The sequence below is a fragment of the Crotalus tigris genome, unplaced genomic scaffold (genome assembly GCF_016545835.1).
Source record: "Crotalus tigris isolate CLP2741 ecotype Arizona unplaced genomic scaffold, ASM1654583v1 scf7180000019182.148810, whole genome shotgun sequence".
In the NCBI taxonomy this organism is placed as follows: Eukaryota; Metazoa; Chordata; class Lepidosauria; order Squamata; family Viperidae; genus Crotalus; species Crotalus tigris.
The window spans coordinates 132,501-148,810 of NW_024097420.1; the positions used below are offsets into that span (position 1 = coordinate 132,501).

General features: G+C 41.9%; 1 protein-coding gene across 3 annotated transcripts in view; it reads left to right on the forward strand.

Moving 5' to 3' along the window:
• LOC120315900 (laminin subunit beta-4-like) overlaps window positions 1–11,349 on the forward strand; it is a 76,258-nt gene extending 64,909 nt beyond the window's left edge. For all 3 annotated transcript variants that reach the window (XM_039360925.1, XM_039360926.1, XM_039360927.1), the window contains 5 exons: window positions 5–246; window positions 1,771–1,974; window positions 5,865–6,009; window positions 6,498–6,705; window positions 8,687–11,349. In XM_039360925.1, the coding sequence (XP_039216859.1) occupies window positions 5–246; window positions 1,771–1,974; window positions 5,865–6,009; window positions 6,498–6,705; window positions 8,687–8,903 (1,016 nt within the window). In that variant the 3' untranslated portion in view covers window positions 8,904–11,349. The remainder of the gene's footprint in view (window positions 1–4; window positions 247–1,770; window positions 1,975–5,864; window positions 6,010–6,497; window positions 6,706–8,686) is intronic.
• Window positions 11,350–16,310: the final 4,961 nt, after the last annotated feature.

A 16,310-nucleotide genomic window follows, 5' to 3' on the forward strand; every position in this document is an offset into this window, starting at 1 on the left:
GCAGAGTCTTTCCGTAGCATCGTGGAGTACTTCCAGCAGTCAGAACGGGCCCTGAGGCAGGCCAACGCCTCCGTTCGAGGACGTCAAAGTCCCGCAGTCCAAGCCAAACATACCCGGCTGGTCACAGTTGAGCTGTTGAGACAAAGAGGAGATGCTTTTCGCAAGAGGGCAGCTACTCGCCAAAGGACTCTGACTAACATCCAACGAAAAGTCGATGCCCTCCACCTGAACAGGATCAACCAGAAAGTAAGTTCCAAAGGAGGGAAGGAATAGCAATGGGAGAAGCGGAGAGGAGTTTGCCAGAGATGGAAATGGGAGCCCTGCTCAAACTGTCTTATGGTTAGACCACAGATGGACCAATGTGCCAATTCTGGTTCTGCAAGTTTGTCAGTTCTGAGAAGTTGTTTTTTTTTTCCCAGTTCCTGATTTTTGCAAATCAGGCAGATTTTCTAGGTTGAGTTTGAGAACTTTTCTGTAAGAATGGTCATTAAAAACATGTATGGTTTTGGTGCATATGTCTCTAAACAGGCACATTTTCTTTGCAACGGTGTCTTTGCAACACATTTTTTAAAATATTCCCTTTCAGGGCCCAAAAACCAAGAACATGTGGAGATGCTTCTGAGTAGCTTCCTTTATTATTCTTCACCTATAGACAGAATCTTGCCAGACTAAAGCAACTATCTACGTAACTGCAGCTACATATAACTATAAATTATACTCTGGGAGCTAGTTTTAACTCTCTTCCTGCTGAGCAAACTTTCCAAGCTCTGCTCCCCTTTGCCCTCTGGAAAGCAGCCCTTCCCTCCTGGGAATCCATATTACATTCCACCACATTCCGTAATGTAATACTGTGTTTCCCTGAAAATAAATTATATTAATGTATGCTCCAAAAGACGCATTAGGGCAGCGATGGCGAACCTTTTAGAGACCGAGTGCCCAAACTGCAACCCAAAACCCACTTATGCATCGTCGGGTGCCAGGTGGGTGTGGCCCATTGGGTAGGTGTGGCCCATTGGGTGGACGTGGCTGCGGTAGTAACAGCAGACTGGGTGGGACTAAAACATTCAATCAATCAATTCCAACTTTGTAAGTTCTTTTTTTTCCCCGCGAGAAATTGAAATTGACTGATTGATTGAACCTTTTTTTTTTTTTGCACATGGCAGTGGAGGCCTAAAGCGAAAAGGTTTTATAAAACCCAGCTGAAGGCCTAGGGCTGGGGCGATGGCACACGTGCCCACAGAGAGGACTCTGAGTGCTACCTCTGGCACTCGTGCCATAGGTTCGCCACCACTGCATTAGGGCTTATTTTCCAGTTAGGGCATATTCAGGGAAATATGGTACTGAATGTGTCCGTCTGGCTGACAATCTTAACTGGGGCTTATTTTTGGGGTGGCGCTTATATTACGAGTGTCCTGAAAAATCATGCTAGGGCTTATTTTCCGGTTGGGTCTTATTTTGGGGAAAACACGGTAAATGTTTATATATGGCAATTTGTATTTTGTTGAGATTTTACCCTAATGTATTATTTTTTAAGAGAAATTACATTGGCAAAATTTGGAAAAATGCAAAGGACAAAATTAGATTCATGTATATTGGTTAAACAAAAAAAAAAAATAGATAAGTTTGCAGTCCGATGCAAATTGAATTCGTTTTCCTTTCCTGCTCCTTGTTCCTGAGTCCATTGTTTTAATTTCTGGTCTATTGATGAGGTCAACAGCTCATCAGAGATCTCTTTTCACTGGATAAACTTTGTTTGTGGTCTTGTTCTAGATCTGCGGAGGTTCTGGAGAAGAGGTCTGTGAAAAAGCTCCTTGTGGAGGAGCTTCCTGTAAGGACAGTTCCGGTCAAAGGCACTGTGGAGGTCCTGGTTGTACTGGAGCTCTTCCTGTGTCCATCAAGGCCCTCCAGTCTGCCCAGAACCTTTCACAGCAGCTGGAGACCACAGCAGGTCAGCTGATCACCATTGTTAACAAGGTACAATTGAATAGAAGCATACAGCTGTTAAAATGGAGATCACATTTCTTAATTGATTAAAGCATGTATGTATGTATATATGTATGTATTATGGCTTTTGTGAGGTGTAAAGAACCAGGATGACACATAGGGAGCTGATCAGAATGGTGTGTTTATTGCTACTTGCCTAATTGATAGGAATCTTATTGTCATGGTTCTGACAGACGGAGATGAATAAAGCAGAACTCCGAAGCTTGCAAATTCCTCAAAGAATATGTTTATTAGTTACAAAGTATCGGCACGTCAAAAGTGAAACCAAGTCTGGAGATACACATAACAATTCCCTAATATAAAGTTAAAAAATCCCACCCCTCAAAAGGGTATGCAAGCAACTACGTTCCCCAATACATCTTCTCTGCGGGCTTTTTATGCAATGCCCAGCCTGCAGTCTTGGGAACAGCCGATGACCTTGGTTCCCACGGGAAAAAATATTATTTTGACTAGCGAAGCACCTGGCAACCCCCCTCCCTCCGTTTTACGTGAAAACCAAAAATGAGTAGGAAAAATGGCTGCAGCTATGCTCATTTGTAGAGTTGACACTTACCAGACTAATTTATTTAAATTTTTTTATTAAATTTGTTTGCCGCCCGTGTCACCATGAGATGATTCGGCATTCACTATAGAAACTACTAGAGAAACAATGCAAAGTTTAGGGAGGGCCTGCTTCCCACAGCTTTCTCCCCATCAGATGATTCAAGGATAGCCAGCCTTTTCACTCCTCCCCTGGACTTGGCTCCAGATTCTACCACGCTTTTTACACCAGATCAATTTAAAAAAAAAAAAAATCTAAGTGACTTCTCAAAACAATACATGGTATCTATGCCTTTAAATAGTACTTTTTTGCAGAAGATATTAAGCCTTATTTGCTAAGTATTCTGATTATTGTGTTGAGCAGCCCATTCACACATGCTGCCCAATGATTTCTGGTTAACTCCTCCTGTCCCCAGGAAGACTGAAAATCAGGCTTGTCAGATGCTATATTTTTTCTATCCTGCTCTATGGAGTAGAGAGTTGGTCTCTGACAGAAGGCCACCTGAAGAGACTAGAACAGTGGTTTTCAACCTGTGGGTTGGGACCCCATTTGGGGTCGAATGACCATTTCAGGGAGGTTGCCAAACAAGGCTGTCCGCCATTTTTCCCCTTTTCTTTGGCCACGCCCCTGGCACCCGGTGATGTATAAATGGTTGGGGGTCACCACAACATGGGGAACTGTATTATGGGGTCGAGGCATTAGAAAGGTTGAGAACCATTGGACTAGAAGCATTTGAAATGTGTATTTACAGGCAGCTGTTACATATAAGCTGGTTTGACAAGATCAGAAATGAGGAGGTGATAAGCCGCCTGGGAAAGCCAAGGAAAATCATCAAAACAATTAAAAAATGAAAATTAGAATATTTCGGACATGCAATGCGATACTCAGAAAAATACGGCATACTCCATTTAATCCTCCAGGGAAAGATTGAAGGCAAATGAGGTCCAAGCAGAAGAACATCATGGCTTCAAAATCTAAGGGTCTGGTTTGGACAAAACTCAGCAGCACTTTTTCGTGCGGCTGCTGATAAAAACAGGATCGCCAACATGATCGCCAACGTCCGATAACGGATATGGCACAAGAAGAAGTCCCCGGGAATGCCTTAAAAAAAAAGTCTCCCTTCAGTCACCTTCAATTCCTTATATCTTTATGACACACCTAAGTAGGGTAGAGTTCTTGGCAGCCAAGTGAAAATGGTTTGCCATTGTCTCCTTCTGGAATATTGTTTTCAGCTTCACAGTCTAGCCTGTAGCCCTGAGTTGTCCTGATGGTTTCCCATTCAAAATTCTAACCAGGCCATCCCTGCTTAGCTTTCCCTGAGATAAGCCAAGGTTATCACCTCAGTGGGAAAACAGTAAATCTCCAGGGACTAGTTACTATTTTTGGGTCTTTAGAGACTAAATCTGAAACAACGTCACAAAAAATCTTTGACAGAAATGCTCCTATCACTAAGCACCAGATTTTATTTGGTGGCTATTTCATCTTTCTCTCTTTATCAGTTTTTTTCCAGTTTTTTTTTTAAAAAAGAAATAGAAAAAACAGGGAAAGGCTACAAATGCAAGATTTGTAAACTTTCACATATTAGTGTGAGAGTTTGATAAGAAATGAGATATAGGATGAAGAGATGGTTGGTTGAAATATTAAAGAAGGTATTGAGTTATTGAAAATGTTTGTACAGTATTTATCTTGATGAAAGTAATGTCTACATTTCTTTTTTATTGCTGTTTATTTCCTTTTTTATGTATAGATTTTTTTCTTTCCCCCTCTTTTCTCTTTTTTGCACTTTCTATTTTTTCTTTTTTTTACATTTTCCTTAACTTTCATCAGTTTTTTTTATTTGTAGTTTTAAACTTCAATTAAAAGAAATATTTAAAAAAAAAATTTCAGGTAATCCTTAGTGACTGTTCAAAGTTGCAATGGACCCACTCAAAAACTACTGTAATCACAGCATGGTAATATGACTGCATTTGGGGAACTTAACAATTGGCTCACCTTTATGACCAGTTGCAATATTCTGTGTTGACGTGGCCATGATTTATGATATTTCTTTTGCCTCTTTTTGCTTTTTGGCCGGTTTCTGTCAAAAACCACCCATTGGAATGAATGGATTTGCTTAATAATGACAGCATTCACTTAACCATCACCGCAAAAAAGTTGTAAAATCCAGTCACGTGGGTGCCTTGATTTACGACCGTCATGATTTATGATGGAAATTCCAGGCTCTATTGCAATAGCAAGTCAAGGACTACCTATAGCAGTAGTCTTCAAACTTGGCCCTTTTATGACTTGTGGACTTCAACTCCCAGAATTCCTCAGCCAGAGTGCCTGGCTGAGGAATTCTGGGAGTTGAAGTCCACAAGTCATAAAAGGGCCAAGTTTTGAAGACCCCTGACCTATACTGACAGAAATTGGATAATAAAGGCTGAACATTTATTTTGAAAGCCAGTTCAGTGCCAGGATAAAAACCAGGAAGTTCTAGTCTTGCCTGAGGCGTGAAAGCCTGCTGGGAGATTTTGGGTCAGTCATTTTCCCTCAGCTCAACCCCAACTTCACTAGGTTGTTGTAGTGGGGAAAATAGGGGAAGAGTATTAGGTATGTTTGCCGCCTTGTATTCTTTGTAAAAAATATTAAAGGTGGGATAAAAAATAAATAAGTAAATAAACAAACCTTCTTCCTTAAAAGTCAGGGTACTTTTCCTGTTGTGAAGAGTTCCAATGTTTAATCACAAAAGTGTCAAAAAAAAACTCCTAGCCTATTTGATAGGTATAGGATAGATTAATATTGTACTCTAAATAGGGGGAGATTAGTGGAAGAAGAAATAAATAAGATTACGATAAAATTAAGATAGTAGAACATACATGGAAGGGATATCTGAATTGAAAATGTTTTTATTTAAACTTAATTTGATTATGGTATTGTAAATTAACGAAGCTTAAAAACAGGTTCAGGTTGAATAAATCTAAGCTAGAATTGGATATTTTAAATATACTATGCTATTTGAGGGAAAAAGAGAGGGAATACTTGATGTATTGAGTGTACTAAGTATATACGTTTTGTTTTAGGATGTTTGATTACCCCGGCACCACGGTGTGTCCTGAATATGTTGATTTAAGAAATTAAAAAAACCAATAAAATTTGTATTTAAAAAAAACCTAGCCTATGGAAAAGTGCACAGGTTGAATTGAAAAAAAAATCAAGATAGTATTTATCACTGTTCAGACAACGCCAACCCTAGATGCATTGGATGGTCACGTCACCGTTTCTTTGATGCCCCTACTAGATGCCCCTGAGAAATACTAAGCTGAAGCTTCCATTCTAGGTGCAAGAGGTCCAGAACCTGGCACAGGATGCCAGGAACCATGCTCAGGACACCTTGGACCACGCTCAAGGAGCTCGGAACCAGGTGGAGAAATCCACAGCCAAGCTGAGGGAATTCATCCAGAAGATAAAAGACTTCCTAGCAGGTACCAGAGCATTGCTCACACTGAACTTGAAGTAAAGCATGTCTAAAAGTGAATGTATCCTCATGCTGCCTTAATAAGATATAAGTCCTACATTCATAGAATCATGGGGTTGGAAGAAATATTGGAGATCTTCTAATCTAGTCCCCCACCCAGGGCAGAAATCCTCATGTTCTCCCAGACACGTGGCTATCCAACCTTTACTTGAAAATTTCCAGTGCTGAAGCTTCCATGATTCCAGGGATTCTCACACTCAAGAAATCCCTTCTTCTTTTGAGTTTGGATCTCCCTCTGTAAAGCTTCCACCTATTCTTATCCTATGTGGGAAGGGAAATATGGATGTTAGTAATGGGAGTGTGTTGTGTTCTGACAATGTTAATATTGTAATAATTGGTTTGGGGGGAGGGAAAAGAGGGCTAGGCTGGTGACTGGGAAGTAGAATGGACTGTTGCAGGTATGTGGACATCAAGGACCTGTGCTTGTCTCCCTAGAGGAAGGTGCCGATCCAGAGAGCATTGAGCTGGTGGCTCAACAGGTCCTGAACATCCCCCAGCCCATCAGTCAAAGTCAGATCGACAGTCTGATTAAGGAAATCTGGGACAGAATCAGCCAGCTTAACAGAGTGGATGTTATCCTGAACTGCACAGTGCAAAACCTGACCCTTGCTAGGGATTTGCTGACCAAAGCAGAACAGGCCAGGTAAGTGTATCTGGCAGGAACAAAACTAACCAATTTTATTAATTAAAATTTTTGGTACAGAAATAAAAACATTACATATTTTGCAGGATCAAGTCATTTAATCAGGAGCCAAGCTTAAATGCCAATTAGAGCATATCATCTTGGGTAGGATGGGTCCCTGTCATCTATTATTATCCTCTTCTGAAGTACAAAGATTAGCATTGGACCAAACTGCATACATTGTGGTTCGGTATGTTATGAGGATGCAGCCCTCATCTTAGCGTATTGTGTCAATCACACTGTAACATTAAGCCACAACATGGTCCACCTGGGTATAAGCTATTGTATGAATACAGAATACAGAATACAGGTGTGGCGTGCATATTGTGTGAAACCAGTCAGTTACTAAGCTATGGTAGTAAGTGACAATGCCACTTTTCATAGTCCTAATCTTGCAATGGGAGAACTGAAGCAAGAATGAGAATCAGCCTGGACAAAGTCATGTATAGGGTACTAAAGAAATATCCATAGGAATAGAATAGAATAGAATAGAATAGAATAGAATAGAATAGAATAGAATAGAATAGAATAGAATAGAATAGAATAGAATAGAACTCTTTATTGGCCAAGTGTGGTTGGTCACACAAGGAATTTGTCTCTAGTGTATAAGCTCTCAGTGTACATACAGGTAATAGTGATAGTCATGATCATATACAACATGAAATACATTCATCATAAATCGTGAAATTCAACACTTCATCATAAATCATTAGATGCAACACTTAGTGATAGTCATAGAGTACTAGCTAAGCAAACAACATAAATCATACTAGGATACTAGGATATGTATTGTAAGATACAAGTAGCAAAGTTATAGTCATAAGAAGATAAGGATAAGTAAAAAGAAACATGAGGAGTATCATAGTAATACAGCTTTACTAAGTATTTTGACAATGTTGTAGGAATTAGTTGTTAAGCAGAGTGATGACATGGGAAAAAAAGTGTTCTTATGTCCAGTTGTTCTGGTGTGCAATGCCCTATAGCGTCGTCTTGAGGGAAGAAGACCCCTGACCTGAAACATAGAACTTTTCCAGTTTTTGTTTCCAGTTGGATCTTCTTCCAGATATCTACATCTTTCTCTCATAGTCCTTTGCAAAGAACTATAAGACTTGTTATTCCCCCGCCCCCCGTCATTGTTACTTGGTGCCAGCTGTCTAGACCAGAAATTGCTTCAAGTCCAGGCTATCTGCAAAGTATTACAGGCAGTCCTCGGGTTTTCACCACTCATTCAGTGACTGAAATTACAATGGCGCTGAGCAAGGGGAACCCAACAACCAGTCTTTAGCATTCTGGCTATTGCAGTGTCCCCACGGTCACATCATCATAATCTGGGCCTTGGGTGACCGGCTCACGATTATGATGTTGCAGCAAGCCATGGTCATGGATCGTCATTTGTGATCTTCCCTGCCAGGTTCCCACAAGCAAAGTTGCCAGCTGTTTCCGTAAATTAGTCCTGCCAGTTTTTCTTACTAGGAGCCCCACTATGGAGTATGTACCTCCGCAGTACCCACCTGCCTGCCCACGCTTTCTAGTCGCACTTGTTGGCCTCCCCTCATTCAGTAGTGCCTGCCCACTATCCCCACTGGCTGGCACAACCCCAGTTCCTCCCCAGCCCACCTACGTTCAGTAGCACTCACCCACAGCTCCTCACCCACCAGCCTGCTTGCCTAGGACTCTGATCATGTATGGTCTTTTCTTAACAAGCTGCATGGTCTCTGGTTATGATGGCCACTGGTCCTGCCGGGATTGGCATTGCTAAGTGAAGTGGTCACATGTCATCATGGTTTATAACCACATTACTTAGCAACAGAAATTCCACTCCAAATGGCCGTTGTAACCTGAGGACTACCTATATTTTAGCCCCAATCTTTAATCTGCAATAACCGTCACATTAAGGAAATGCTGTGTAGTTCTTTTGTTTTGTTGTGTTTCTTCTCCACAGGAAAAAAGCAGAAGGTGTACAGGGAACTGTGGCAGAAACATCTGGAGCACTAGACAATGCCAAGGACAAAGTGAAGGCAGCCGAGCGAGCCCTGAAAAAAACAAAGGAAGCCATCCAGAGCGTGGAAGGCAAAGTCAAACAGGTGAAGCCAGCCAATTTGTATTTCTTGGAAGGAAGGGAGTTGTGGGTAATAGTCAAGATCCTGGATAGCTTTTAAGGTATCCTGTGCTTTCAGTGGGCAGCTGCCAAGTATTTTCCGTACCTGGCCTTTCATCCTGCCCTTCCATGACTCTGCAGGTAAGACTCAAACTCAGCTTCTGCTTTTGGGCCACTTGCATGCCATTTTCCTGTCAACAAAGTAATTGCTGCCTTCTCCTGGGAATCATATTTGTATTCCCAGATTGATTTATAGCTGCGGTATTTTCTTGACATCCCCCATCCAGGTATTAACCAGATCCAAGCCACTTTTGGACTCTCGTTCAGTGGTGATGAGTGCAACTCTTAAGGCAGGGGTCCCCAACTCCTGGTCCTTGGACTGGTACTGGGCCACGGCATGGCAGCAACCGGTCCGCACAAACAAGCAAAGGCCCATCTGTGGGATGCAGGCAACACACAAAATCATGCACTCTCCGGTCTATGGAAAAACCTTTCTGCATGGAACCGGTCTCTGGTGCCCAAAAGGTTGGGAACCTCTGTCTTAAGAGACCCGAAAGACAAGTATAGTATGTCCTGGAAAAACTCTATCTAAGTGGTCTCTGGGAGTTGAAAACAACTTGATGGCACATCCTCCTTTGCTTTTCAGCATCACCCAAGACTGGCATTTAAGAAAACGTTCTTTAATGCCTCCAATAAGAAATTGCTCTTTAATTTCATTCTAAAGCGGAAAATGTAATAGATATTTCCAGAGAGCAAAAACTCTTTAATTAAGCCAGTGGATTATGATTCTATGAAGGTTTAGTTAACATTTACCTACCTAATAGCAGTGTTCCTCAACCTTGGCCACTTTAAGATGTGTGGACTTCAACTCCCAGAATTCCCCAGACAGCACACATATTAACTTATCAGGGTTGAGAAACACTGCCTAATAGTACCAAGCTCATTGAAGGGGATTGTGTTGTGCTTCCCTCTCTTAAGTGTCCATTGTTGTTTATAAGATCATTTCACCATATATCACCACCATGCACCTTTTAAGAGGCCTCTGGTTAATGCATTAAGTATAGCTTATCTCATACCCACAGTATCCCTGCTTTATCTGGCTTTTAAAGCATCTTCATGTCAGAAGATGCCGCCTACATACGGAATGTCAACCAATCTAGTCTTGACTCGAATATAATATACCCACGTCTCCAATGTTATGGAATTACCATTAATACATTATAGAGGTACATATAATGCAACGTTCATAATGCTAAAATATCACATATACACATATAAATATAAATTTAGACCTTTATGGTGCCGCAAGACAGTTACGTCTGCTACCAAATGTTGTCATTGCTACTAGAAAATGGTCCAGTAATCAAGACTATCTGTCAGTACCATATGTCATACACTGAACTTGCCAGTTTATTTTATGAAATTGTTAAAACAAGCAAAATAGCATAGTACTAAAACGTCAGACTGAAGGGTTATTTATGAAATGGAAATGAAGGGTTACTTTTCTGATTATGGAAGATTTAAAAAAGTCTTTTGACACATTATTCTTAAACATCAGAAGGCAGATTTATTAGAAATATAGATACAGGTAATTCTTGACTAATGACCGTTCAAAGTTACGACAGGCCCACTTGGGGCTACTTAGGACCAGATTTGATGGTCACCTTTACTATTGTCACGTGATCAAATTTCACTTGGGCAACATGGTCGCTTGTACAGTCATTTGCAGCCTCCCACAGTCATGTGACTGCATTTTATGATGGGTTTGCTGAAAATTGGCACTCAGTTCTGTTTGGCAAAGCTGCGACCTCTGCAAAAAAGATCATAAAATTGTTTTATGACCAACATGACTTATGACTGTAATTCTGAGGCTCAGTTACAATCATAAGTCAAGGATTGCCTATACATCCTTTGCAACTATCATTTTATTGCCCTATATATTATACAATATCTTTCTCTAATTTATTGCATTCATCATTTTCTCCTATGCATTTTTTTCTTATCTTATCATCCCTCCAGCAAGCATTCTTTTTCATATTTCATATTAATGTAATTCCACAAACTCTCTGTACTCTGCAGCTTAATTCTTATCTTTCTGTTCCATATAACTTCCAAATCCCCTTTCTTTATACTCATTTTCTATTAATCCTGGCTCCTCCTGTATTAGGAGATTAATCTGTCTTCTAATGCTGTTTCATGCGAGGCTCATGCTTTCTCTTGTAGTTAGTATACGTTTCATTTCTTTCACTCCCTTCCTTTCTTCCAGGTTGATTTTTCTCTAATCCACTCGTGAGGTCTCATATTCAGACCTTCTTACTCTACTTGGATCGTCAGTCATTCTTTCAAGGCTTTCATCATAGACCATCAAATCAATCAGCTTTTTTATGCTTGCGCATGAATGGATTTATGGTTAAAATATTCTGCATATTCTAAAGAAACATATAATTATTTCTGAACAGAAGTTGCCAAACTATGATCGTTCTTATTCATTCGAACAACCCAATCACTTTTTCTGTAGTCTCACAACTCATCTACGCCCGTTCACCCAAGTAATTAAATACTTTTTTCTTGGATGACCTTTAAGGTCCCTTCCAACTTTATTATTATTATTATTATTATTATTATTATTATTATTATTATTATTATTATTATTATTACTATTACTATTACTATTATTATTATTCTTTTAGAACTCTATAGGATCACATTTGTTTAGAATGTTATGTATTTTTCCCCAAACTCATGTTTGTTTTTTCTATTAGTCATTATTCATTGAACCGTAACTATTACCAACCTATGAATTCTGACTTCCTTCTATGCCCACAGTGATCCAGTTGACTCTAATTAATACTTCCTGACATACATTTTGATATAACTTTCAGCTCATACAGATAGTCTTCAAATTACAACTGGTAACTTAGCAACCATTGAAAGTTACAATAGACCCCCCTCCCCGAAAACTGCTTATGTCCCCTGGGGTCACATGACTGCTTTTTGGGTGAGTGGCAACTGGATTACCTTTACAGGTGGTTGCAGTATTCTATGGTCATGTGATCACAACTTAACAATTTTTGGCTCGTTTCTGGCCTTTGGGGATGGTTTCCAGCAAAAAGCACCTGCAGAAAGACCTTGATTCACTTAGTGACTGCATTGTTCACTTAATGACTGCTGCAAAAAAAAGTCATCCAATCAAGTTTGGTCACATGTGTGCCTCAATTTATACCCATCATGACTTACAATGGAAACGCCAGGGCCCATTATAATCGTAAGTTGAGGGCTACCTGTAATTAAAACTATGCTTCACTTCCCTGAAGATGTTAATTAATTATTTTCCACACGATCAGACCACCTTCATTCAGATCTGTGACAGCCTTCTCCTTCCTCTTAGTTTCACAGACATGCAGCGTATCTATTTCTCTTTCTGTCACTTCGTTTATTCATTCATCTTCTTTGCTATTTACTCTTCTTATGTTCTAGGTGCACTCCTCCAGGTTTGTTTATTTATCCATCTTCTTACCGCAATCCATATTGAATTTTAGCAGTTCTATATGCTACGGTCGTCACCTGGTGACTCATAGAAATTGACCTTTACCGCCAATTACACTGTACACGTTTTTCAATTGAGCATACACATAACCTAAAGAAGGTAATATACTAGGACACCAGCTTTAGTTCTACCTGTGCTATTTGCTTATTCCCTGCAGGTAAGGGACAGTGCCTGTCAGTTTTGGTGCTCCGGGCCCATCATGCTACCAGGAGAATCACAGTCTGCTTTACCCCAAGAACGTTCACATTGTTGTTTTTGTTAGTTGCAACCCATCGCAACCAGATGAACAATGTTCCTCCAGGCCTTCCTGTCCTCTACCATCTTCTGGAGTCCATTTAAGCTCACGCCTACTGCTTCAGTGACTCCATCCAGCCACTTCATTCTCTGTTGTCCCTTTCTTCTATTGCCCTCAATCTTTCCCAGCATTAGGCTCTTCTCCAGTGAGTCCTTCCTTTTCATTAGGTGGCCAAAGTAATGAAGTAAATTTCTAATTTATAGACAATCTAGGTGGGCAACACACTGTCGCCCTCATCCTACCAAATCAAAAGTATATGCAGTATTCTTCCAAACACTCCAAATTGGCAAGGGCAGAAAATGTTAAGGAACAAATACCAATTTACTAAGAAAATAATGGTGTTTGAACAAATCATCAATTAAATGAACTTTTGAACAAAAATTATTATGCTAAATGAGCTATGTTGAATAGATATTTAGACAATTGATAAATGGGTTTAAATATGTTTGCTTATCATATTATTTCGTAATTATTGGGAACTTGTTTGGGTTACTTTTTCAGTATTTTGTTGTATTTAATTATGAGTCTCCTACTGCCAGTTGAAGTTAGATGGCATCCAAATAGAATTTAATAATGAAGAATATTTTAAGCATGAGCTTTTGAGCAAAAATGATTATGCTAAATTACCTCTGCTGAATAATTATTTAACCATTTCTTTATTATAGTTGGTCCCAGAGTCAGCCAGATGTTTAGACTGGATTTGGCATTTTATTGACCTATAGAGTCCTTCCCAAGGACCTGGGATAGGCAGATGCTATTGTTTGATTTTATTATTGTTATGTCCCGAGCCTTTGCAAACGGCTCGGGCGTTTGCAGGCAGTCCCGGGCAGGTGCAAAGCTGCCCGGGACCAGACAGGCTGTCGCCAGCACCGTGCGCATGCGCGGGTGCTGGCGCGGGAAAAGTAACCCATTTACCCAGGAGTTGCCTATATAAGAGGCTGCGAGGCGTTTGGGCGAGGCTGAAGCCATCTTCCTGTAAGCTGAATGCTGAATAAAAGAAACTGAGAACTCCAGCTGCTTCTCGTGTCTGTTTTCCCGCCACGGACTCAACACTGGCGACGAAGGTGGGATGCCTTGCACTACCTGGAAAGGAAGAAGTGTAAGCTTACCCAAGGAGTCCTGAGCGGCGGAAGAGGAACGGCGTCGACTCGGCAGCTGCCCGCCATTCCGGTGCGCATTCGGGGGTAGGCTGGCTGATAGACCCGTCTCCTGAAGATCCGAAGATGGCGAAAATCGGAAGGCTTTCAGAATTCGACGTCTCACATCCAGAGCGGTGGGAGTCCTACGTATCCAGAATGGATAACTACTTCAAGGCAAACCAAGTGAGGGAAGATAGCTTGAAGGCGGCCACCCTGCTTTGCGTTTGCGGCCAAGACGCCTTCGAAATCGCAGAAAACCTTGCAGCACCTGTCCCAGTAGAGTCTGTAAGCTACGCAGACCTGAAGAATCTGCTGAAGGAGCACTTCCACCCCAAGGTGTCCGTTATCTCATGGCGCCACACCTTCGAACAGAGGGATCAACGGTCCGGTGAGTCAGCCAAGGAATACATCGCCGCGTTACGGAAGGCCGCCAAGCCCTGCGAGTTCAAGGACCTCGAGGAACGACTGAGGGACCGATTCGTGTGCGGGTTAAGGCATCGCGAGCTACAACAGAGACTTTTCGCAAAGGAAGAATTATCCGTCCAAGACGCCTTAAGGGAAGTCACCGCAGAAGAAGCAGCAGGCGGCGCCGTCAAGAACATGCGGCCGATCAGAAGCAGTGCAGAGGGTGCGTCCGTGCACCAGGAAGACATCCGACGAAACTCCGAGGAGGATCCGGACGAAGAAGTCGACCGTCTACACCCCGCGAAGGAAGAGAACCAGAAGGGACGCTCTTCGGCTACCAGCTCAGAAGTGCACAATCGGCTGTGGAGGTAGCCGACAGTAGAACCGACTTCAGTTCCGCCTCCGCTACCTCCGTGGCATTCGGCAACAAGGGCAACATTGTCCGCTGTGTGTCGGGCTGACTAAAGGCACAACCCCAATAATCACTCTTCTGAAAGGGTACCACAGATTCCCCCAGCCAGAATATGGTAGGGTTTTGCGCTTCGCGAAGAAGCATCCTCAGGACAGGCACACACAAGCCCATTAAGAAAAAGCTGTCACTCAAGGTGAAGCTACAAGGGGTTCCATTATCTATGGAACTAGACACAGGGTCTGCCTTTTCAATTATCTCCGTGCATACAATTAGGAAGATTTGTTCCGGTAGTGGACTAAGGCCAAGTTAAGGCCTTCTGATATTTTATTAACAGATTTTCAGAACTCAATAGTGTGTGTTAAGGGGGAGGCCACCCTTAACGTGCAATACAAGAGTTTTGAAGGTCCACTAGACTTATTAGTAGTAGGGGGTGAACGAACGAGTCTCATAGGACTCGATTGTTTTGAGGCCCTGGGGATACACGTCACAGGACTCAATAGCTTACAAACACTCGACCTACAGGAAGGAATCTGCAAAAGGAATTTGCAGATGTGTTTCAGACCCCGCAGCTGGTGCACATTCCAAAGGACCACCTGTGTCCTTAATAAAGCTAGACCCCACTGTCACTCCCATTGAGGATAAAGCCGAAGGGTCCCTTTTGCTTTAAAGAAGTAAAGATTGGATATACTGAAATTAGACAACTAATCCAACAGGGAATCCTAGAACCTGTTGATTTTCCAGCCCGTGGGAGACCCCCGATTGGTCCACGCCTCTAAAGGCAAATGTGGGACATTTGCATTTGTTGCTGATTACAAATGCCCCACTCAATACAGGCTTGCAGCAACATGCCTATCCTGTTCCTGTGGTCAGTCACATCCTGGCCTCTCTCAAGGGGGGGCGTTTTTTTGCAAAGCTTGACCTAGCTCAAGCATATCAACAGCTGCCTGTTGATAATGATGCTGCCATAGCTCAGACTATTGTGACCCACAGGGGAGCCTTTAAGGTAAAAAGGCTGCAGTTTGGAGTGAATGTCGCTCCTGTGATTTTCCAAAGCGTAATGGAAAACACACTACGGGGTATACCAGGGGTTTGCCCCTACTTTGATGATGTCTTAATTGCAGGAGACTCCACACACATTCTAGCTGAAAGGCTAAGGGCTGTTCTGTTAAGATTCAGGACAATCCAGGCCTCAAGACCCCCCCTCAGAAAAGACAAATGCAAGATTGGGGTGCCTTCTACTGAATTTTTGGATTCAAAATTGATGCTGCTGGGATTCATCCTGCTGAATCCAAACTAACTGCTATTTTAGAAGCACCCAGGCCAAAGTCCAAGGCCGAACTTCAGGCCTTCTTAGGCCTCCTGAATTTCTACAATTCTTTTCTTCCACATAAAGCTAGTGTAGCTGAGCCTCTTCACAGGCTACTAGACAAACAAGCTGTGTGGCTGTGGTCACAAGCACATGAGGCGTGCTTTAAAGAAGTCAAGGCCTTGCTCACTTCGAACAGTGTTCTTGCACATTTCAACGAGTCTCTTCCTGTGTGCATCGCTTGTGATGCATCCCCCTACGGGGTTGGAGCTGTCCTGAGTCACCTCAGGTCTGACGGAACTCAGGTTCCTATTGCATACTACTCCAGAACACTGTCTTCTGCCGAGCGCACCTACGCTCAGAT